Source organism: Pristis pectinata, chromosome 3 (genome assembly GCF_009764475.1).
Source record: "Pristis pectinata isolate sPriPec2 chromosome 3, sPriPec2.1.pri, whole genome shotgun sequence".
Lineage (NCBI taxonomy): Eukaryota > Metazoa > Chordata > Chondrichthyes > Rhinopristiformes > Pristidae > Pristis > Pristis pectinata.
The window spans coordinates 92,241,734-92,265,185 of NC_067407.1; the positions used below are offsets into that span (position 1 = coordinate 92,241,734).

At 38.9% G+C, this 23,452-nt stretch overlaps 1 protein-coding gene and 1 long non-coding RNA gene across 8 annotated transcripts in view; one reads left to right on the forward strand and one right to left on the reverse strand.

Moving 5' to 3' along the window:
• LOC127568334 (homeobox protein Meis1) overlaps positions 1-17,405 on the reverse strand; it is a 196,956-nt gene extending 179,551 nt beyond the window's left edge. For all 4 annotated transcript variants that reach the window (XM_052011954.1, XM_052011953.1, XM_052011956.1 and 1 more), the window contains exons 1-6: positions 16,768-17,405; positions 16,280-16,506; positions 15,530-15,671; positions 14,894-14,944; positions 13,899-13,949; positions 12,829-12,981 (exon numbers count right to left, since the gene is read on the reverse strand). In XM_052011954.1, the coding sequence (XP_051867914.1) occupies positions 12,829-12,981; positions 13,899-13,949; positions 14,894-14,944; positions 15,530-15,671; positions 16,280-16,506; positions 16,768-16,779 (636 nt within the window). In that variant the 5' untranslated portion in view covers positions 16,780-17,405. The remainder of the gene's footprint in view (positions 1-12,828; positions 12,982-13,898; positions 13,950-14,893; positions 14,945-15,529; positions 15,672-16,279; positions 16,507-16,767) is intronic.
• Positions 16,579-23,195, forward strand: LOC127568335 (uncharacterized). Of its 4 annotated transcripts, none has more exons than XR_007955999.1 (4): positions 16,579-16,677; positions 17,772-17,837; positions 18,319-19,049; positions 21,808-23,195. It is a non-coding gene; the product is annotated as an uncharacterized LOC127568335 (long non-coding RNA). The 4 variants fall into 4 exon arrangements; XR_007955998.1 differs by lacking the exon at positions 16,579-16,677 and adding an exon at positions 17,492-17,548; XR_007955996.1 differs by lacking the exon at positions 16,579-16,677 and having other exon boundaries at positions 17,556-17,837.
• Positions 23,196-23,452: the final 257 nt, after the last annotated feature.

Here is a 23,452-nt window from a genome sequence, read left to right on the forward strand (position 1 = left end):
CTGAATGCATGAAGTCCGATAAAACAGCAGTAAAAGAGATCCCTGGTAATAAGGTAAGTCATCAGGTCTAGAGATCCAGCAGCTAGTGTGCCTGCAGCTTGCTGGTTAGTTATGCTGCTATCCACCAGTGCTATCTAGGGACAAACTTAATCATGCATACAGATGATGAACACAAAGATTTAATGAGTTCCACACTTCTTTCATTCTTCTGGTGATAACTTTTAAATCTTCTCCTCTCAAAATCAATAGTGATAATTTTAACCCAGTCCATTGAGGTTAATGGAGCATAAATTTGCGCTGGGAGTAACTGGGTATGTAAATTCCTCCTGTTCCCCACCAGACAGATTGGGTCAAAGTTACTGTCCCACTCCCATAAATTGTGGTACCTGGAGTAAAGAGATATTGCAGCTCACAATTCAGCTGTAGATTAGTGGTGAGTTCAAATAACCTCCATAAAGCCTCTAAAAGCAAAGCAGGCTTTGTCATTCCTTTCAACTACTGCAATATAGCCGGATAGGAGTACTCAAGAGTTGCCAAAAGTGGGCAAAAGGAAGTTAACCACTTTCTACCAACATTTCCAAAACTCATACCAACATTAGAGAAGATTGATGGTCTATGACCCAGAATTTCTTCCCTTCACTGCTAAAGATGGAAGTCACATACTCTGAGTATATCTCTTGATTTCTTAGTATTTTACACCTTATACCATTGAATATCCATTTGCAACAAAGGTGATCCTTGCTAATATTATGTTATCAGGGCTAACTGTAGTTCGAAGTACATCCCACAGTCATTAGGGCAGAGAATTCCAAAGATTCAATCTCCTTTGAGTGAAGAAATGTTTCAACCTTACATAGACAACCTTCTCCATGGATTGTCACCTTGTCGTGGTGGAGAAGCTTGTGTGGTCCTGAGATCCCAAGAGCGATGCCGTCTGGAGCTATGCTCCTGGTAGGGTCACCCATGGCGGTAAGGTCGATGGTGAGGTCCCTGACAAAGAACAATCCAACCAAGACCTCAACGGTGGAACAGGTGGACAAAGTTATTTCGAACTCACCGGCTGTGAAGGCGGATGAAGGCTGCAACAAATCCATCAGCTCCAATCGTCATGGGTTCCATGCCATTGGAATCAGTTGGTTGATTTGTGAAGTATTGTGTGCTTTTTGTTGTGCAACATCAAGTACACGTTAAACAAATACACGCACAGGCGTCTTCGCTCTGTGGGCTATTACTACTGGACTCATAAGCCACTTGAGAGCCCATAAATAGATCAATGGAACGAAGACCATCATCCTTAACCTTGAGGGATAGCCACGATGACATAGACATGCCTCTTCTCCTGAGATGGTGACCCCTGGTCCTAGAACCTCCAGAAAAGTGGAAGCAGCTTCTCGCCCTCTTCGTCTTCAAAATTCCAGAGGATATGTCTGCTCAGGTGCAATTTATAAGACAAATGACAAACACGTAGTTGAGAATACCAGTAGCAAGGATTTTTAGGACGTGCTCCAACTGCGTAGGTTGGAAGCAAACCCTGACCACCCATTCTCAACATACTGAAAAAGCAAAGGCATATAGGCTTCAACAGAAGTTCCCTGAAGAATAGTTTGTGAAAATGTTCCCTACACAGAGAACCCAGAAGAACACAGCCAGTGATTGAAGAGAAAACCATGGTAACCATTTACCTAGGCGTGAGAGCTGGTGCTTACAGAAGTCTGAGACCAGAGATACACCCAATCATCCCTTATAAAAGGAGCCACCCTTCCACCACCACTGCAAACTCGGGCAAAGTCAGCACTGGGAGGTAATGTTAAGCACAAGTCCAACATAACTAACAGGATACAAACTTTTTACACTATGAGAACAAGAGTCAAGTCACAAAAAAAATAATTTACAGATAGCCTCTGCTATATACTGTGGGCACTATCATCTTACAAACAAACACATATAAAATTAGCTGCAAGAATTCTAATTATCAATTTAGGTCTGCTGGCAAAGCTCTCACTGTGAAGGTGTGTGTGAGTCCCCTACCAGGACTTAAGAACCTTATTCAAACTGATAGTTAGAAGTACAATATTGAGGGACTGGTGCATTTTCAGAGTTAATGTCCCTCAGATGAAACATTAAACCAATATCCTGCTTCCCTGTTTCCCTAGCTCAGCTCATCATAGTTTGCCCCATCATCTCAAAGACAATTCCAGATGCATCACAAATTCCAGCCTTGCCAGCAATGCTTATACCTTATAAATTAATTTTTGGTGGAGAAAAAACTTCTTTTCACAACACCTCCCAAAATATCCCAAACCCATGACCACCACCATACGAAATACAGGCAGCCAGATGGGAACACCAATACCTCACAAATGCCTTCCGGTCACCATCTTGACTTGGAAATATACTGTTAATCTTTTGTCAGCAGTGGATGTTCCAATGCTCCCTACCCAGCCTCATGGGAGTGCCTGCAGTGCTTAAAGAAGGCAGCTCACCATCAACTTCTCAAGGCCATTTAGGGAGAGTCAAACAAGTACTAGGTCTGCCAGCCATATCCACATCCCATGAATGAATAAAAACAAGTTCAAAAAGCCTCAAAATCTTCTGATATTCTGGTAAACGTTTCTCCCTCAAGCAAAATCACCAAAAATACTTGTAGCTGCAGCCTGTTTTTACCATTTAAATAAAAGCAATTGAGTAATTATTTGGCTTTGAAATCCTATGAACTCATTCACAATTACTAATTCTTTCGTTAAAATGACTAACTCTCCAAATATTAAAACAAACACCTTGAATGGTCTGTGCACCTCAGGATGTTATTGTGTTTATTATTAAGTAATATTACTTATTATTGTAACTACATACATTTTACAATAGCATCCATAAGGTAGAAAACTTCCTATAGCACTAAAAGGTGGATGAAAAAGAGATAGAAACAAATAGAAGCAAAAACAATGGTATTCTCATGGATGTAGCATTGAGCAACACATGAGGGTGATCTGGATGCTCATTTGGACACCACAGAGTGGTCAAGAAAAACAAGACAGAATAGTGGGAAAGGGGATCACAAAGACTGCCACCAGTGATTTTTGACCAAGAGTAGTGAAATTTGCATCAAGAATGATCAGATGTTGGACAGTGGAGTAATCAGGGTGCAGAAAGCAGGACTCATATTGCAGATATAATCACATTTACAAATTGTATCAGGTTGTTAATGCAATATATTAAGAATATATACACTGTAAATAAAATATTAAGAGTCCTTTATAATCCTTATCACCCTGCCTTATATTCCTTATCACCCACTGACACTTGTTGCAAATGCATGAAACATAATAACCCAATATGTACTACACAAATTCAGAATTCCCTCTTCCAATAACGCAAAGGTAAGGTGCTTTGACTGATAAATGCAGTTTCAGATCACATAAAAAATGAAAGTTTATTATATGAAGCTTAAAATAACCCCTACACCCTATGAACCATCTTCAGCCATGTCATCAGCATGTCCAGTAATCAGAAAAGTGTTGGATCCACTGTATTTTGATTTGATTTCTACAATTACACTTTGATACATGTCACATTGCATGTGCAGTCTGCTTCCTTGTTACTAATATACTATTCCACCATATTTCCATCATCAACTGAACATTCAAAAATCCAATGGGGAACAAAAAGTGGTTGCTAACAAGAAAGATTTCCAAAGGATAAGTTTAATTATTGTCTACTTCATGAAGTGATGGCTGACTTAGTGAGAAGCAATATTGTTTAACACAGTGCCATCTACCTTAATCTACCTGTAGTTGTACTGGGGTTACACTAAAAAACAAATGGAACATTCAAATCTAGAAAGCCAGGAACAGGAGAAGGCCATTATGACCCTCATGCACATTCCATTATTCATATAAATCCTAGCTTTTCTGTGTTTAACTCCTGCATTCATACATCTGTGCAAAACATTATATGTTTTGATTAACAAAATTATATCATTCTTAGATTTAAGATTAACAACTGACCTATCATCAAACGCCATTTGTAGAAGCAAGTCCTAATCTTTTACCACCATTTAGAAGGGTTTCCCAACTTTATTCCTGAAAGGCCTAGGTCTAATTTACAGACCAACTTCCCAAACAACACAATTGTTCTTTTTTCTAGCTATCATTTCAGTTCATCTTCGTACTTTGAAAACTTCAATCACACCTCCTTAGAATGAGTTTTGTGATGATGTTAATATTTGCTTCCTAAAGTTTCCTATGCTTTATTGTATTCCTACTACGTTATTTGGCAAATTCAAATTTAAATGAAAGCACATAACTCTATAAAAAATGAACATTTTAGCAGAAATCATATGCAAGTCAGAATTTCACTCTATATAAGCTTGTTGTAATCTAACAGAGTGTACTTGCCAAAATATTACTTTTATTGCCGTGAATTTTCATTCAAAATTACACATGCAGATAAAGCATTTTGCTTAACTTGTAATTCACGATGAAAATTGCTGTGTTCCTAACATACTCATTTGGTCTGGTAGAAACGGTAAATATGAGTCTGGAATTATTTTGATTATTTTTGTTGGCCATTAAACAATGACAGTAAATTACACAGCAAAAGTATGATGTATTTATTTTATGATTACATCAGCAAAATTAGAAGAGCATTTTGAAAACTAGACCATTTTTATGAAGAGCAGTGCAGGAATGCACATGTTACTTGTACATGAAAGCTTGTCATAATTTACTATATGTATATTTTACTCTACGAGTCAAAAAAGTAAAACAATCACAATGAACATCAAAATACAAATAAACCATCTTGAAACATTAATTGGCAAGAGTTACAAAGCATGTAAAATGTTTGCACCACAATCTGTAACACAGATACCTATTCACTTCCATATAAATGGAGAGAGCATTCCCTGTAATAAAGTTAAAAATATAAAAACAAATCTCCAAATATCAACTTAACATTATAAAGACACAATCCTTTACATGGACAAATACAATGGCCACAACTATTACACAAAGCTCCGTTCAAGCTCCGTTCTCTATCAATTTAAGTTCTATCTGTACAAATAAGGTCCATACAACTGTGCAGTTCCAGCTTCCTGGCAAAGTTCAATTATGTGGCAAAATTTTCATTCACTACTGGTTTGATGAAGAAATTTAAATCATTGTGCCAAACTGATTCCTGAACTTTTTAATTTATTCATTGTTAATTGTTACCCTACAAACTACACTGAAGTTCAGCTGAACAAAGTAATTCACTGATGTCTAAGAATTAAAGAAGCAATATTTATGATAACGTTTATACTCTGTAGCTTAAGCTATATGCAGTGCAGGTAGGCCCAAGTGATAAACATATTGATTAAGATCTTCAACTAGCAACTGACCAATGGTAATAATTTCCACATGTTGTTTCTTAGCTGTGCAAGTTATTGTGAATATCTCCTGCTGTTATGGTACAGTTGTCTCAAGAATGTGCTAGATTGCCACATACTTGTATTCCTTTTATCAAATTAGACAAATTTTACACAAGCTTTTGAAAACTGCATCAGATGAAAGCAAGATATTAAGAAAGGAGGTTTGGGTTATTGGAAGCAAGCCCTCTTAGACCTAGGCTCTACACTCTGGGGCAGATTGTTTTCCATAATGCAGCCTGAAGCTATTTTTCTTGTCATATGCTGCTATGTAAGCTTTACATATACAACATAAATTGTTTTTTTTTTACTTTCTGTTATTTTAATTATCGCCCAGTATTTTCAACATGTACCTGATAATAACCAGATGTGACCAGTGTACCATGAAGCATTGTGCTCCATGCTACCTTCCACCGTGTGTGACAAATTTAGAAACATTGTGCAAACTAGGTCTTCTGGATAATGCTTCAGAGAAACAGTTCTATAAAACATAAAGCAATATTCTGTGGGTAATTATACATCATGGCAATTTCCCAATTTTACCTTTCATCCAAAAATACTGTAACTTACTTGCATCCTATGATAGAATTGAAGGAATACTGAAGCATTGAGCTTTGTATCTTTTTTTTAAGGATGAGGCAAATTTAGAAGATTTTTAACTGAACTCATCCAATTAAAAAATGCACAATGAATTTGTCCCCTTTTTTTAAACTAAAACGAAATCTTTTTTTCTGAAGGAATTTTGTTCCAAAAGTAAACATTTAGAATCTAGATTTACTATTTTTGAGTTCACAAGTCATGAGTCAACCTTCAAAAGCGAGAACTCAAATACAGACAGCACGAGTCACCAAATAGGTAACAGGCTTCTACAGAAAAAATACCATAAGACAAATGCTGCAGATTTTGGATCAATAGTTTTAATTTAATAAGGTACAATTGTGTACTCTCAGTTTAAAATATAAGGAAGCCTGCAATGAGAAATGGCCAATTATCCCTTTGAGGCTGCTCTTTTCAATACACCACATACAATTTGCACTACCATAGAGTCTTTCTAGCTTACTTAACTTCCTGAAAGTGAATAACCACAGGTAAAACCTCTATGGCCCACAATGGCAATTAAACTAAAATAAAATATCAGTCTTGCAATAAGACATGTATCATTCAATACAGAGCTGTATAATGAGATGTAAGACCAGCATTAAGATTTTACTTTACAAGTTAATTAATTTCCAATAAATCTTTGCAAAATTAAGGACACAATTATCCAAGTTTGGTTAAAAAAAATCATTCTATCTTACTTCCCAGCTAGACTTTGAATTAAAAATTAAATCGGATAGTGCTTAAATGTAAAATATCCAACTTAAAAAGACTGGCATGGACTATTTTATTTGTTACACCTAAATGATTGCATTGTAATCTATTCTACATTTCAATTTTTTCCTTCACAAAATGTCATAAAAATAATTATGTTGTCAAAGGTTATTAATAAGAAACAATGCCCTTTGCTTTGATCTGTTCAGCCTGTAAAAACTGGATAATTCTGTAGCACTGATGGCAGAATAATTTTCAATTCAAAAAGTAGCCAAGAAGCTGCAAACTGCACAGCAAGAAACATCCCACTTTGGATAATAAACTGTTGCAAGTACATGGTCTGTCTTACGAACATCATATTGAAATTTCTTAATTTTGTGATCTACACGTGAAAGTTTAAAATTTAAAAAAATGAAGCTCAGGCTTTGGCCCATGTCACAAAGCACCAATTATCATGTGTGAATGTGTATATCTCTGAACAAGATCAGATCACAACAGAAAATGGAAAACCAAGCAAGCATGAAAATGAATACTGAGATATGGTGTAAACTTAGCAAGAAAAAACAATGACTCGGTCTGCTACCATGAAGTAATATACAAAAAATTTAAAAAAAAAACAACCTGAGGAATAAGTTTTGTAGCAAATTAAGTATTAAATGAACAAAGATGTAAAATGAACACAATTTATGCAAACTGTTGTCTCCACTGTGCTGTGAAAATTAGTAGCGGAACACCACTTTTCAACAAAATACTTTCCATCATTGCAAGCTGCTCCACACCCCAGCTCCTTCTCCTTTAGACATACGTCAACAAAAACTAATGCAAACTAATAAAGTAGAAATACCACCATTCAAGACAAACACTTTTATGCATATTTAAATATGCTGTTAACATTCAGATATCTTAAATATAAAATAAAACTCTGAAATATTCACCCAAACCCTTACCAAATTGGGAAAACAGTCAAATCAGAACATGCCACTACGTTTTTCAAAAAAAAGTGCAGAAATACAAGGCAGATCCAGAACTGATTCCATTCAAAATCAGTTTTAATTTCAGGCTTTTAACAAATAACATCATTCCCTGATTAGAGTTCAAATAGATTATCACGTGTATCTATCTGTTTCAAAACCTTTGAGTTATATAGTGAGGTCCACTCACTGTTTAAGTATGATATCACATGATAACTCCATGTGGAATTCTCCATCTAATATGCAAACACATTACTCGAGCAAAAGCTCTAAATATTTCACAAACCATCATCCTTCTTGCTCCAATTATAAACTTGCATTTGCAGTTCTGAAACTAATATTTACCATTTGATTCTTTTAAAATTTTATTTCTCAAAATAATATCTAAAAATGCATAAAGTTTCTATAAAACAAACATTATAATATTGTTGGAAAGAAAATATATATTTAGATTTTATTATCACTATTCTAGTTAATAGTCAATTCCCATAAAAACTCCACAAAGTGTAAAATGTAAGGACTTTCAAAGCAGGAAAACAAATTACAATGCAACAAATAATATAACAAATAATAATATTTAGTCACTGGAATAAATTAAAAGTTTAATTATAATTTTACAGTTAACTTACATATTCAACCAAAAAAAACTAACATTCAAGACAAATGTAAATGTTTAAGTGTGATCTCAGCTGCTAACTACCTACTAACTATAATGGGAAAAATGTCTTAATTTTAGAGTTCCTTACAACACGATTTTCTGGGGATTTTATAAAATAAAATAAATCAATAAGTGAACAAAACAGAAAAAGAAAGAATGAAAGACCATTCATTTGGAATAAAATAACTACTGGAAATAGAATAATGGAGCATATATAGTTAAGAACCATTTGAAATTATTTGCTACCTGATACAGATGGAATATAATTTATTCCATGTATTTGAGATATATTTTACAAGGATTATTCTGTGTTTTCATTCAGCCATACATGGGCTGTGTAAACTAGACTTAAGGTATTTTATATCAGTTTAAGCTTAAGGATTTTGCACAAAATCAGGAGGCTACAAATCCATACTTGTTCAATAACTCACTGGGAAAATAAATATTAATTAAACCAAAGCACATCTTATGAATTTATCCAATTATCCCTGAACAAAACTGTAACCACAAAGTCACAAGAAAACTTTTGGAATATGCGACAATGATGTATTTAAGTACACAGAATAACTCTCATTAAAATTAACTAAAACCTTTATCACAACTCTAATTATCTTATATCACTAAAGTTATCATTGTGCGTTATGTTAATAAAATTCATTGCGAGAGACATCCATTTCCCCTTGTGCGTTATTGTAATTTCCTCATTGTTAAAACACTACCGAGTATTCAAACATTCCATTATGTAGACACATCAGAAAAGTTGGAAATTCACTTCCAATAATCTACAACTAGGATATACTCTGTCATACGAATCAAGAGATCCTATATACATTCAGTTCAGTGATCAGCGGATCTTAATAACCCTCCCTTCTACATTGCATTATTCTACAAAGCACAGCAAGTTGCAACATTGGTAAAGGTGAAAAAAAAATCAAGAAGACTTTAAGTTATCTATAAATATATTATAGGTACAAATTCTGGCTCAAACCCCTGCTGACCTTCTTAAGGCACATGAGTTTTATTCTTGTGATTTATGTCATCATTAGAACGGTTAGATTGAACTATTCAATATCTAAAGCATATTATGCAAATTCAATTCATGCTAAATGTTAAAACATTTTATTAACTGACATCACAGAACGAGGCCAACTTAAGTATATTTTGCTCTGTAGACTTGTGTTTGTCTTCTCTATACAACCCAGTTTAAAAAAAAGCTTTTGCAGGTACATTCCACACAATGCAGCAATGATCATTATCAGAATATTATGTTCTCTGAAAACACTATTGACTTTTATTTCTGAAAAAGTACAACATGCCATGCCAGGATAGTAACTTCAATGAAGAATGGGTCATCGACCGGAGCAAGCTGCTGAAGGCCAAGTGTGAAATATATAGGGAGAGTGGGGAACTTCAACAATCCAGGGACAAGTGTGAGAACAAGGCTAGAGACAGAGTCAGAATGGGTGAAGCAACAGAGTTATCTAGGCAGTGAACACGCTGGCCACAGTCAACTAACTAACCCTTGTCCTATAAGCAAGACATGGAGACACATGACAGGGCCTGCCACTGTAGCAATGGGCAATGTGATGTCACATGGTAGTGCCAGCCAACGCAACAATGGGCAGCATAAGGTCATGTGGCATTGACAGTAATTGGAACAGTGAGCAAGACGGGTCAAATTGTGGTGCCAATCATGTACCAATAGGCAGGGTGGGTCACGTGGCAGTACCAGTCACTGTATCAACAGGTAGGATGGGACTCCCATGCCCGACTAGTGGCAACTGGTGCAGGAACCTGAAAGCAAGGAGTAAAGAAATGCAATGGGAAATGCCCAGGAAAAAAAAGTAAATAAAGCTGAAGCAATACTACTAAGAGCTCTGAAGTTAACAATTAGAGATTTTTGTTTTACTCGGTGACGTTTTGGGGGTAAAAAATGGTACACTGAAACAAAGTCTGGAAATCCAGTTCCAATTTATTAGCAACCCAGTTTTCCCTTATCCAGCCAACCTTTGCAAACAAGCGCTGAGGCTATATTGGGCAGTAATGGACACCAATCAACGCCAAATGCAACGCAGCACAATCTTGGGGTGAGGGTGGGGGGTGCGCCCGCTTTAAGCGTAAGGTACGCGGACCACCTTTCATTTCGTGGAACTTTTTTGCTGTTTCCTCCAGGTAGGCAAGAGACCTCAGCTCACGTGATCCTCGACGGATCAAATGTTTGTTGGAGGTTTACATCGAAGCCGAGGTCTGAAATCGGATCAGCCACATTCAGGAGCAGTGTGCCGCTTCTCACCTCGCTGCTTCCCAACCCAACCCAATGATAGCTGAGACCAGCGTGGAGGGGAGAGCTCCTCGCTCGCCCACATCCGAAGCCCTCCACTCCAGACAGAAATGCAAGCGAAAACTTGTGTGTTTACCAAATACCTCCCCGTCTTCTGGCGTTGTTGGGAAGAACACAACAGATTGTTTTTCCCCAGTAACAGCCAGAGGACAGATATTAAAAATACATATGGGGCGGGATGATCTGGAGGTGACACATTAGTAATGTCACGAATCACGACTGAACGCACAGAGACCAGGAGTCTTTCACGAAAAAAAAACAAGAAAGCGAGGGGTGAGAGAGGGAGGGGTCACAGCCATCGCCCTTAAACTTTTCTCATGACCTGTTCTTATTTTACTTAGTATGTAAAAACTTTCCTTAACAAACGCGCCCTCGTGAAATCGAAACCGCAGTTACAAATAAGCCTGATTTCTGCTGTGTGCAGAGTCAGGGCAGAACATTAATAATTATTCGCTGTAGAAAACGAGTATAAATCTTAATTTTCGAGGCAATTAACGTGTTGATTTCACTCATGGCCTCCGGCAATCCGTGTATTTTTTTCGTAGATAGCTCTCATGTTCAGCGAGGTCTCGACCCTTAACCAGCAGACTTTTAACAGAGTGTATGTGGCGATTTAAAATTCACAGCGGCGCTCAAAACAGAATGCGGTCCAAAATGTACTTTTTTTTCCTAAAGCAATCTAGCAACGCAAGCGGGTCCCAAATAACTCGTTTATGAATAATGGTTATTTTCTCCTCATTTAGAAAGCTGCAGAAGAGTGTATTTCACTTTAAAGCAAAGCATTTTTTAAGAAAGCTTCCAATTACCTTTCCGTCTAGTAAAATGGACTATAAGAGATGATTAGGCGTCCTAACACATTCTAATTATATGGTGAGTCTGACCTGGACCGTTCAATTCCCATGATTTAGTCTATTAAGTGCCAGAGCGAAGCCAGTTCCTAATTGTTTTAATCATATTGCAACGCGATATCAACCCACCTTTTTAAGCTGTTTTCTGAACTTTACTGTCTCACATCAGGAGCTCGATAAATAAACCCCTTGGAAAAGTAGGGCGTTCTATTTAAGTACATACAAACAACCCTTTCCACGCGGTGGAAAGTAAACACATTCGCGAACAGTCCAGCATAGAGGGTAGAAGGGCTGGGGGTGGCGTGGGTGCGCTCCCTCACGGAGGGAGGGGGGGGAAGGAATCAGAATCAAAATAAATATTAAAATATTAAATAAACGAGTGGGTTCGGATCCGAAATGGCTGGGTGTGAGGGCGGCGAGCAGACCCATGCAGTTGGCTGCGTCTGACCACTGGGCAAGCACTGGATTTGATGCATTCTCTGTGGTCGCTGCTGCCCCATCAGAGGCTTCCTTTTGTAGAGCCAAAGCCCGGGCGGCGCTGAACGTTGCAAATAGCCGCGTTCCCATGGCGCCGACTCTTTGCTGAGACTCTCGCCGGATCCGCTGCGCCCTGGGCGGACCGGCATTGCAACAGACCCCCCGCCCCCTTCCCTTCGTTTCAGCGAAGCCGCCGTTGGGGGGGGGGGGGTGAAAAATAAAAACAAATCAGATCGGCTGCGGCGAGTCTTTCAGACCAAGTGTTTTTGTCTACTTTTTTTTTGTTCCTGATACTCGCTTCTCTTCGGGCGGCTAGTCTCGAACTTGCAAAGTGCGATCTCTCTCTCTCTCTCTCTCTCTCTCTAATGTCTTGGAGCAGCGGCCCGCACGCCGCCTGCATGAAGCGGCTCTGCGCGGCGAAGGGAGACCGGCAGAACCGCAGGGCAAAGAGGCAGGGGAGAAACTTCCCAACTCGTCCTCACCACTCAGCCAGCTCGCTTTCCCTACAAGACAAAAAGCCGCATCTCCTTCCCCATGCAGCCCCGAGCGTAACAAACGCTTCCCTTTTATTTTATTTTGCAAAGAAAGAAATAAAAAATTAAAAGCGACAAGGAGGGGCTCAACTTTCCAGCCATCACTCTTGAAGGCATTCTGCCGCGTCCCCGACTGAGATCCATCCTTAATGAGCACATAGAAGGTACGGGGGAAAGATATTCATTTCCATGGGAATTCATATAACAGGGCTTGATAATAACCGAATAATACAGAAGCATATTGCCATAGCAGGCATTCCAAATGCAAATCCAATGGTTCCATACCTGATCTGTAATGTTAACAGAGGACGATCGAGTGATTTCCTCGCTGTCTGATTTCGAGCCGCCTTCTCTTTCATCAATAACCAAATCGATGGGCATTTTCCCTTTCAAGCAGCTTATATACCGATGGCAAAAATTGTCACATAATTCGTGTACCTACAATTGGAGGGAGCGGAAAATAATAAGGCGAAAACATAAAGACCCAAATGGAAGTGACAAGTGCACGTTCGGCCTATGACATGAGCTTCAAAATAGTTGGAAGCACTCGGGAACATTACAATTATCCTCCAGAGACATACGCATCAAGAATTTGGAATAACTTCTGCAAAATAGAGATATCGCTGAAAATTGACAGTGACAAGATGATTCACAGCTACAACATATTCAACACCCGTGTTAAATTCATCTGCTCCCGGGTTGTGGCCATTAGAGGATTGACCTGCATGAGTGACATTTAAGGTAAACAGTTTAATTTCATCTAGTTATTTCATTATAACCTTTGAGGAACTCTGAACGCACAAAGGAGATGAGCAGAATTTGAATATGGCCCAGATGTCTATCACTAGTGAGCCCTCATATACACTGCCTGAGTCTTCAAAGAATTATATTTATTGTGGTGAGGCAGAGCAGATTTTAAGCATGGTAAAATAAACACGCGGTGCTCACAGTTTCCGTCACACGTGTATGATATCTCCTTTTATATTTCATTAAAATATTCCCCGTGGACTAATGGGACAAAATATTATGATTTGCCATCTAATTAGTCATAATCGGCAGATTGTTTTCGCCTTTAGACTGTTTAAAATGTTTAACCTCAATAGGAAAAAGAGGATTTATGTTAAAAGATGATCAAAATTAAATCCCACCGCGAGATTAAAAATGAACAAAACGCCGGGGCGTTTGTGGTCAGGGTTTTAGTGGCATAAATTGTAATTAAACAGCAAGAGAAATGTGCGCCAGCATTGGCTTTGACACTAATTACAATGGGGCAGAAACCAAGACAGTTATGCAAATCTACTCGTACTAAGAACTACTTGGAACACACTTTTTAAAAAAAGAACATGAAAAAGTACCTTCTCTAATTCCAAAAGGTGAAACCTTAATACTTGTATGGCTTGAATCATCTGAAAGCAAAGGTGTACACATCCATTAGCGCCCAGGATACAAAAAACGTTGATATTGTGTTTGCTAAATCTACTAGTTGAACTGGCAAAAGCCTTAATATTCCTAAAACGTTTGTGTCTTTCTTTACGTGTTTGTGCGTTTGTCCATGTGTGTGTGTCTGTGTGTGCCTTTGAGGGCGGGGGGGAGAGATTATTGGGGGCGCACAGTAGTTAGATGTGCCGTAAAAGCAGTAAAATATAATCATTGCCTACTCATTTTTTTCATCCCCCATATGTACTGATTTTAACGTCAAAAGTTTACACCGAACGCACACACAGCTGTCAGAGAATACCACCAGGTACAAGTCCCAGACATTCCCGACAAGCGTGCATGCATTTCCTATATCTGCACCCTCCCAACAATTATGTAAACTTTATTTTCTAAGGCACTGGAAGTCAGTTAAGGTTTGGGCAGCGCTTACATTTTAAAAGCAACTCTAAATTCTTTAGGTACATTCAGAGTCGATCGCGATCTATATTAGTGGACTTCGAGTTTTAGGGGAGGGCTGTTATAAACCGGGGACTCGTTAGCGTTTTCCGTGACTTTGATAGAAACGGTCACAACCCCACACAGACACACACACAAATAAACAAAAATCGCGCATCATCTTAAATGGGGTGACAGCCGTACAATAACTAAACGCGATGGTTATCGCCTGTGACAGTCAACGCTATCATAAAATCAAAAGCACAGATTTGCAATGGATTGTAGCGATCATTGTCCTTGTTTACTGACTCCCCAAAACATGGACTGTGTTAAACTGAACGCATCACGGTGCATGTCGGAATTATTTCCAAAGGGGCACATGAAGTTTGTTGATATTTTTTGTTTGGTTTAATGGAACGCGCTTACAAATATATCCGCATCTCTTTTCCTCTTTAGAAAAAAAACTAACCAGGCTTACCAAATTATCCAGCTCAGGATTGGAAGAGAAAAGAGGTTTCTCTGCTCGGATCTAAAGTGAGAAGATAATAATAGTGATCCCCCTACTCACTGTTAGCATTTGTCATAATCAATGAATTCAAACAGATTTCTAAACTTTTATTTTGTATTTTAATCCACTTTAATATTACATATTCACAGTAGGCTACATAAAAGATGTGCTTTGTTTATCCAGTATTAGGATTAAAACTTTTTTATTTGGATAGTGAATAAGTTACTGTTTTTTTAAAGAAACACTTTAAGATATGAATCGCTTTTTAATATAAAGCATATTTTTTTTACAATAAAGCTAAATTGACCATGTTTCCACTGGCATTTGCAGCCTCGGACTCAATATGCTCCGGTTATAACTAGTTTGTAGAATTGTTCATTTCACTCTTTTATTCTGGGCAAACGTTCTGAGGTAGTTCAATTTTGTTATGAATATGCAATATCTTTAATTATTTTGCTTATCGTGTGACAATTTTTTTTGTGTGTTTGGCTGTAAGTTTCAGAAGACATGCTGCCGTCCAGGGGAAACATTAGTTTAGCCACTTAAATTACTGGTAGTTGTTTTTAAACGGTCTTAAGATTGAAGTTGACATGCGTGCTGGCTGACCTGCTTAGCGAACACTGCTATATCTTCATTGAAAGACTCGGAGGAGCAGACATCACCGCCTGCTACCCCCGGTTCTCGTGGAGTACAAGTTGCTAATTCACATTTCTCAAAAATCAGTGCTAAAAGAGGAAACAGCGGATGTCTGCAAGAGAGGATTGAACGTCAAAACAGTATAAAAAGTAGAGGGAGAGTTTATTTTATTTTCTCTTGTAAGCGAGTGGTAGAAACGACACGAAGAACTTCAGCAAGAAATACTTGTTGATTTCTGGCTTTACATAAATTACAGTCGTAAATGGTGGCAAAAATAGTTACTGGCGAATCACCGCAACCCTTTCTCATCGCTGAAAATTTCAACGGTACCTTTCTAAACGTATCGATTAACGCAAACAAAAATCACTGAAAATTTGGTAGTTAAATGCCCCAGAAGTAAACTTTAAGCAGCCATTTTGGACGCCAAATTTCAGGATGCTTTCAGTGGGGGGAAAAAACACTTGCAAAAATGTTTATCAACATTATCAGCGATGAGCCATTTTGTTATCTACAATTGCAAATTAAATTAAACCGACTCATTATTCGAAAACATCGGCTCTAAATATCTTCCATAAAAAAATTAAATCTCAAAGACCTTTCAGGTCCACATGTTAATTAAAGTTTCTTCTAAAATTAAAAAAAAAAAAATCGTGTCACACATCCTCTGCCGCAGATGAGAAATAATTTTAAGAACAATGATAAAATTTGCCAGCAACCCACCCGTAAATGGAATCTTTATCTCTCTTTAATGCATCGTTTACTGAGGATCCCATGCTTGGCGGCATTGTATTAGCATGGTTTGTGTGCGGGTATTGGTGACTGTGTAACGGCGGCCCGTGATTGAGGTGGTGTACGGGCTGCATAGACCTGGGGGCGTGAGGATCACCATACATAGTAGTCGGTATCCCTACTCCATCCATACCACCGTAATGTGAGATTTCATCGTACTGCACGGCAACAAACAGAGAGAAAGAGAGAGAGAGAGAGAGAGAAAACGTAAGGGGAGGGAAATCAGCATTTCGACAAACTTAAAACTACGAAACGCACCATACAACTTTATTCTCAAAGTTCTTGACAGAACAGGGCATACAAAATTACGTGAACGGTCTGCAGAACCAGTAAGTACCGCGCCGTGTTGTCGAAGCAACCCGCAACTCAGTTTCATCGCGTTTGGCAATTGTTTTACAAACTGCACCATAAATACTTACCCTCTGCGCCATCGGCCTGCCTCGAAGCCTTCTCTCTGTGGCACTTTTAGCTGTACTCTATGGGGCCAATATTAGAAAGGAATAAACACGCCACTCCAAAGCCAGATCAAGATCCTCGTAGTCCTTGTGGATGAGCAGCCCCAGAGTATTCGGCTTAACTTGGATGTACTCAAGGAAAATATTTCTAATCAGCGAAGATATATATATATATATATATATATCGATATGTAGATATTGTTTTTCACCACAGCAACTCGGCGGGTAGAGAATCTCGTCCCCCAAAAGCGAGCAAAAGCGCCCCTCAAACAAAACTGCCGAGTCTCATGGCTTTTTGCCACTCTAGCTGTCAATCAAGGCAAGGTTGTCAAGGTAGTGAATGAATGATGATCCGCCGTGCACTTCCACTGGTCGGGGGACACCTTAGTGATGGCAGCGGGATCTGCCCGCGGGAGTCCAGCTCCGGATCGCCTTTATGTGTGCACTGAGGCTGCGAGCGCCCTGCGCCTCGAAGAGATGCTGCACCGTGAATCTCACTCTCCCCGGAGTTTGGAGCTCTTTAAAGGGCCCGGTGCCGCTGCCCCAGCGTTGCAGAGCCAGAGGTGGATTTGGAGAGAATGCTGGAACCCGGAAGCAGTGGTGGCCATAACAGGTCGCGTCTTACACAATGCGCACCGGACTACCTCATCTCTCATACACAGGAGGGGTGGGGAGAGAGAGAGAGCTGGAGACACACACATATACACACCCGAGCAAAGGCAATGCAAACCACGCCATCCGGCAGGTACACATCCTGCACCCTCGCTAGAAGACTGCACAGTTTACATTTCCCTTCATTTGTTTTAAAACTGAACACTGGGCTGATAATCCTCAGCGAACTCCTGACTTTTCCCGCACTGTCTTCAGAACAGTCAATTTTCAACAGTGTGCGGGTTCTGTTGTTCCTCCTTTCGTTCCACTGCTAACTTTACAATGTTCACCCATGTTATTTGATTCATTTATTGCAGATTGTTGGAAAGCTCGGTAGAAGTGGCGAAAACATTTGGAGTTGATGGCAATATAATAGGAAAAAGGTAATTTGTCCAGCATAAGACGTACTTTTTGGTATTTGCTAAATAAACGTGGCCAAACCGTGTAGCTTTACATTTCACCCAGCTTTGCCTTTTGCGTTTTGTTTTATTTAGAGTTAAAATATCTCTAATAAGATAATGTTATTATGTCATATATTATGGTGCAAAGAGTGTTGCAAAATTATTCCGCGGACTGGTTCATGACAAGCGCAGAAGCGATCCACCAGTTTCCCAGAATGGGATGTTCATTTGCTCAAATCTATTAGTTTAATGCGTTTTACTATTCCTCGTTGTCACTTTCAATTGTCAATTGTTATGCCTAATTATAGATCAAGTCAACAATTACGCGCACATCCCGTTGCTTGAATTGGCTCGTATTACTTCACAAAGGTGTTGCCTAGATGTGTGCCTGATGCAGAAAGTTGTGGTCACTCACGCTCTGCATTTCTTTCTCTCTGTCTCCCCCCCACCCCTTGTCTAACAGGGAAATGAGCTAGCCCGGAGCTCTGTGGGCGCTGGAGCTGGAACCAACGTCCAATCAAAGAGTGGCGCGGAAGCGCCGTAATACTATTGGCTCGGAGAGTGATCAATCATCATAGCATGCCTAAATCGCTTGTTTGATTGGCTTAAACTGATGAATGGGGCGGATCCATATTTCAGTATTGACTGAATCCCACAAGCTTCACTTCGGTCCAAAAAAGCCCCTCTCCAGCTCTTTAGAGCAACCCCTCTTCAGCATATCTATTAGAATAACTTTCTTCTGCAAAAGGAGAGTTTTCTTTGTTGGTGCTACATCTGATTGTTTAAGCCTCACTCTAAGTTGCTTTTAAAACGCGTGTGTAGGAAAAAAGACTTGTCAAAGAAAGATCCTGGATAACTGGCAGGAAAGGAGGGGGGAAACACATGAAATAAAACAATATTGACTCATAAGACCGAACGTCCATTGTTAAAAGTTGCAGAGATATTACTAATGTCAAAATTTGCAACAAGTTGTGAACAATGACTGCATTAGACAATGAAAAATACAAGCGATGGCCCTTCGATTGCAAAACAATAAACCAGAAACACGCACTATTTGTTTAAAAAATAATCAAATAACATTCCAGGGATAACGTGCAATCTACATAATTCTGACGGACTCCTGCATACGACCGGAAAATGATAACAGATCCTAATCCGACTCTTGCGCGTGTTAAAAGAAATCGAGTGTCTCAGGTAGGAAGATAATTTTTTCTTACGGTTCTTAAAAGAATAAAACAAATTATTCGAAATCAAAAGTCTCGTGCGTTCCAGTGAAACAAAATGTCTTTGCAAATCCAATCAAATATAAACCAGCACCCATCCCCTTCCACCCACCTTCCCTTACCCGAGATAGGAAGCTACTTGCTTTTAGAGTGTAACGTTCGGTGATATAAAATTGTTTACTTGAATCGCGTCTGCAGAGGATTTTTTTTAAAGTTAGTATGCAGTCTTTATGGCTAGAAACGGGGGACGGGTGGGGGCAGGGGCTGGGGAATGTAGCGTGCCTGGTCTCCCCGACAGTCGCAATACATTGACCATAAAATCACTACTCGCTGTAACAATCAACCTCCATTAAAACGGATGAAGCAATAGAGCCTGCTTATAACTGGCAACACGTTGATCAAGTTCCACTACAATTCTACACAATCAGATCGCAGTCCGCAAACTTTTGTGGCAGTTTAATCGTAACATCACTTCTCATTCAGTGAAATCAAAGCGTAAAATGGGTGAGGGAGCGACAATTAAACCAGAATGGAAATATTGCATGTTACTTATATGTACTTTCAACAATATCGCATCCTCTCTAACGCACCTGGCCACTTGAAGGTGTGTAGAATATTGTGAACAATTTTCGATGTATTTCATCTATAGTTATATAATAGAAGACGTTTTAGTTAAGTTCTATAATGTCTGATTTGTAAACCTGTCAGTATAGTTAGCCTTTAATTTTTTTTTGGAATGCATAACAACTATTTCAATATTTGGCAGGTAATGGTGACTTTTATTACAACTACATTTTACTTATCTATCTACACAGATTGTATATGTGAAAGTCAGTGTATGTCTGTGGGTGTACATCAGAGACTGATAACATTTTTGAACTTATATTCTTAGCAGTAAATTTCACAGGATATATATATCTTTTCAAAATATTATGCCCCTACATCTGTTTATCCAGTCGATGATAAACTTGGTATTGAAATCCAAGAATGCCCAATTTGGATGTGAAAACATTCGATTTATTTATGAATCTTATTTATTAATAATCGTCGCTATTTGATAGTCCTGTAGCAATTGAAACCGACAAGCTCTATGGATGAGCATTAGTTTTCCTATCTTCGGTGCATTGGCATTTTGGTTTACCTGATGTATTGAAACTCCTTCTGGTCTCTCTCTCTCTCTCTCTCTCTCTATGGTGGGTTAGGAGAGAGATGGGGTGCTTCTCGGGCACGGAAAAGTAAAGCGCACACCCGCCGAGGGGAGCAAAAGCCTACCCGCCACTCGGTAGGCTCGACCCAAAGCTGGCATTCTCCCGCTCACATACCCCCCAGCCTGCCAATATGATAATATTTGATGGCAATCGAAAAGCTAAAGTAGAAAGCCGGAAGGCGAAGGGAAGAAACGAGGGGAGGGGAGGAGAGGGAGGGTTGTGGGGGGGGGGGGGGGGGGAACTAGAAAGAGAGAATTTCATGTGAAGTTAATCAAGGTCATTAGTTCAGGGAATAATGCGGCCAGGGCTCCGAGCAGGCCTGGAGATTTCACACTGTGAAACATTGTTAAAGGTTTCCTCTCCATTGGTCGTGTTTCAGCTGCGCCTGAGGTTTACTTTCCAGCAAGCAACCTTGACAAACGGGTATATATATATACATATATAAAACCTCTGCACATCGACATAAAGTTTCATCCAGTTTAGATGTCCAGTGGTATCGGGCACGGCTGGCGTGTGTCGCCTTTATTGACAAGCCTAACAATTTTCCGTTTAATATGGAAGCGGGATTTAAACAAACTTTTGGTCGTTTTGGTTAACGTGGTACACTGGTTTTTATTTGGTAGATTTTGAATGGCTGGGCTGCGCTTTGTATTTGTTTGAGGGGGGTTTCATGGATGGGTTGGGGGTGGGGGTTGAAACGTCTCTTTAAACAGAGGACTCCCTTGTCCACTCCCTGTGTCATCCAGAGGTCAACCTGGGTTACAAGACAGCAACATTTCTACTGCTCCGGTCCGAAATGCTTTCAGGAAAAGCGACTTTTCCAAGAAATTCCCTGTCCGGACAGTATCTCCAAGGATGGTGGTAACTCAGCATTTAGCCCCGCCGCTCTTTGGTTGGTCCCATCACCATTTGCAAAATAAAACAAAGATGAGGACGTCATAATCCGGGAATAAAAACAACTTTAAACAAAAAAAAAATTCTTTTAAGACAAACTGGAAGTTAACAATTGGCAAATGATGCGTGTCCCCAAATTGTGAGTCACTGGAGAGTCAAGATATCGATTAATTTACTCTTATAAAATCGCATTGCGATTGTAATGAGCACAGCTTTGACGGGACATTGTTGATTTTGTGTTCAGAAACATAGCTGTAGCATTATTGAATTCTGGCCTTATTCTTAAAAGGCCAACAAAAGTCAAAATAGTTCGTGGAAAGTCGACAGTGCAGATGTCTTTTGCTACAATAAACTGTTTTGGCAACTACATCAATTAATAGTATTTCCAGCGCAGATATATACGTCAAAATATAACAAAAATCTTTACAAAACCTCTCAACGTGGAAGTTATCATTATCTATACATAAGAATGTTTTTAACCTGCAATATGTTAAGATTTACAAACGCCCCAGTGAGTGTTATGTTTTACACTGTGGGGAACATTCCTTCAGGCAACGCAGTGTTAATGATTCCTGACTGTTTTCAGCAATATAACAAGCAAATGGTTTTCCTCTTTTTTTCTTCTAGAAGATGTTTTACTTTACGCCTCACATTAACTGGGGATAAATTGAGGTCTCGATCACATTCCTGATGATGGACTAAAGTGTACACAACGTAATACTTTTTACTTTTATTTCGCTTAAGCTGAAGGGTTTAAGAATAACCAAGGTGGAAGTCAATTCTATGGAAGGGTTTGTAAACAAAAAAAAAATACTGGTTAAAATTGCACTCAACAAAATTGACGGGTTGCAATAAAGCGTCCGATCTCGGGTCTGGCGACGGTAGAGATCGATCCTTATCGCTTCCCGCATCCTCTCTGAGGCTGAATCTCTTGCGCCGTCTGCAGGGCATCGGCACAACACCACCAACACTGAACAGTTCCAACACGCCGTTGGTAGGTTCCAAAAAACGAATGAGAGCCGGCCATCGGATTCAACATCATGCCCATTCCTTGTACTTGTTGAGTTTAATACCGTTGACTGCGTTTAAACCCCACAAGTTTTTATTTACAGAATCTCATCTGAACTATGAACTTTGCAATGATTTTTTTAACGAGCTTAAACTGTACGGCCTGTTCCCCATTTCTGACTGATTTCGATAATAAAAGCATTAAAACACGTTGATGAGGGCGTCCTGGTGGGGTTGGAGATTTGTAACCTGTCACTTTTTAACTTTCTGGCACTGTCACGCGGTTACTTTTCAATTCCAGTCGCGGCACTGAGCTGTTCACTTTGAAGCGCTTAAAGCTGTGATACTCTGTATGTTTAAAAGCAAATATACGCGCAACCTGAGCGACCACATTCAAATGAAGAACCAGAATGATTTTTAGTAACAATTCGAATCCAGACTGTGGTTTTTGGAAATGCAAAGCGACAGAAATTCAAAGCGACGGATATCTGTATCGAATCACTAGCTGTCTAGTTTACATTTAATTTGCTTTGCTCTTATTATTTTTGTTAGAACAAACTCTTTTCACCAATCGATAGTAATGCGATTTGGCATTAAATTTATAATACGAGTTCAGTTCTTGCATTTGTAATTTATATGTATCAATGCGTTTAATCAATAGATAGAAGTATAACATTGATTAATTGTGGTTACTTATTTCACTTCCGCCGCTGTAAATATTGGCCCAAACATAACAAATAAATGATCCGCCGGATGCCCATGTTTTTCTCTGCACGGACTTTCTCTGCCTTCGTGTCTTATACAGGTGTCAGTGCTGGAGATTCATTGTAAATGGCGCATTAATTGAAAATCTTTCACATTAATTAATTGACGCTTTTCTGAAGTATTATAGATCAAAGGATAATTACGGGCAGCGATTTTCATGATTTATGTCATTTTAAAAGTATCAGTTTGCGTTGCTCAAACAAGTTCGTAAGCACAAATTTGCAAAATACGTTAATATCCATTTTTTCTGTCTGAATGTTCAAAAAATAACAATCATTAATAAAGTTTTAGATGTCCAGATATTGCCTCCCTGGTTCTTGACATTGTGTGTTACACTTATTGATATTTGTAAAACTCAGTTCCTGTTCCCGTGCGTATATAAATATAACAAACGCATAATTAATTTAAATACATGTATAATACATAATGTTCTAGTTATTTAAAGAAAACAGATTTTGTTTCTTAAAGGATGTTTGCATAAGGTCAATACATTCATTTT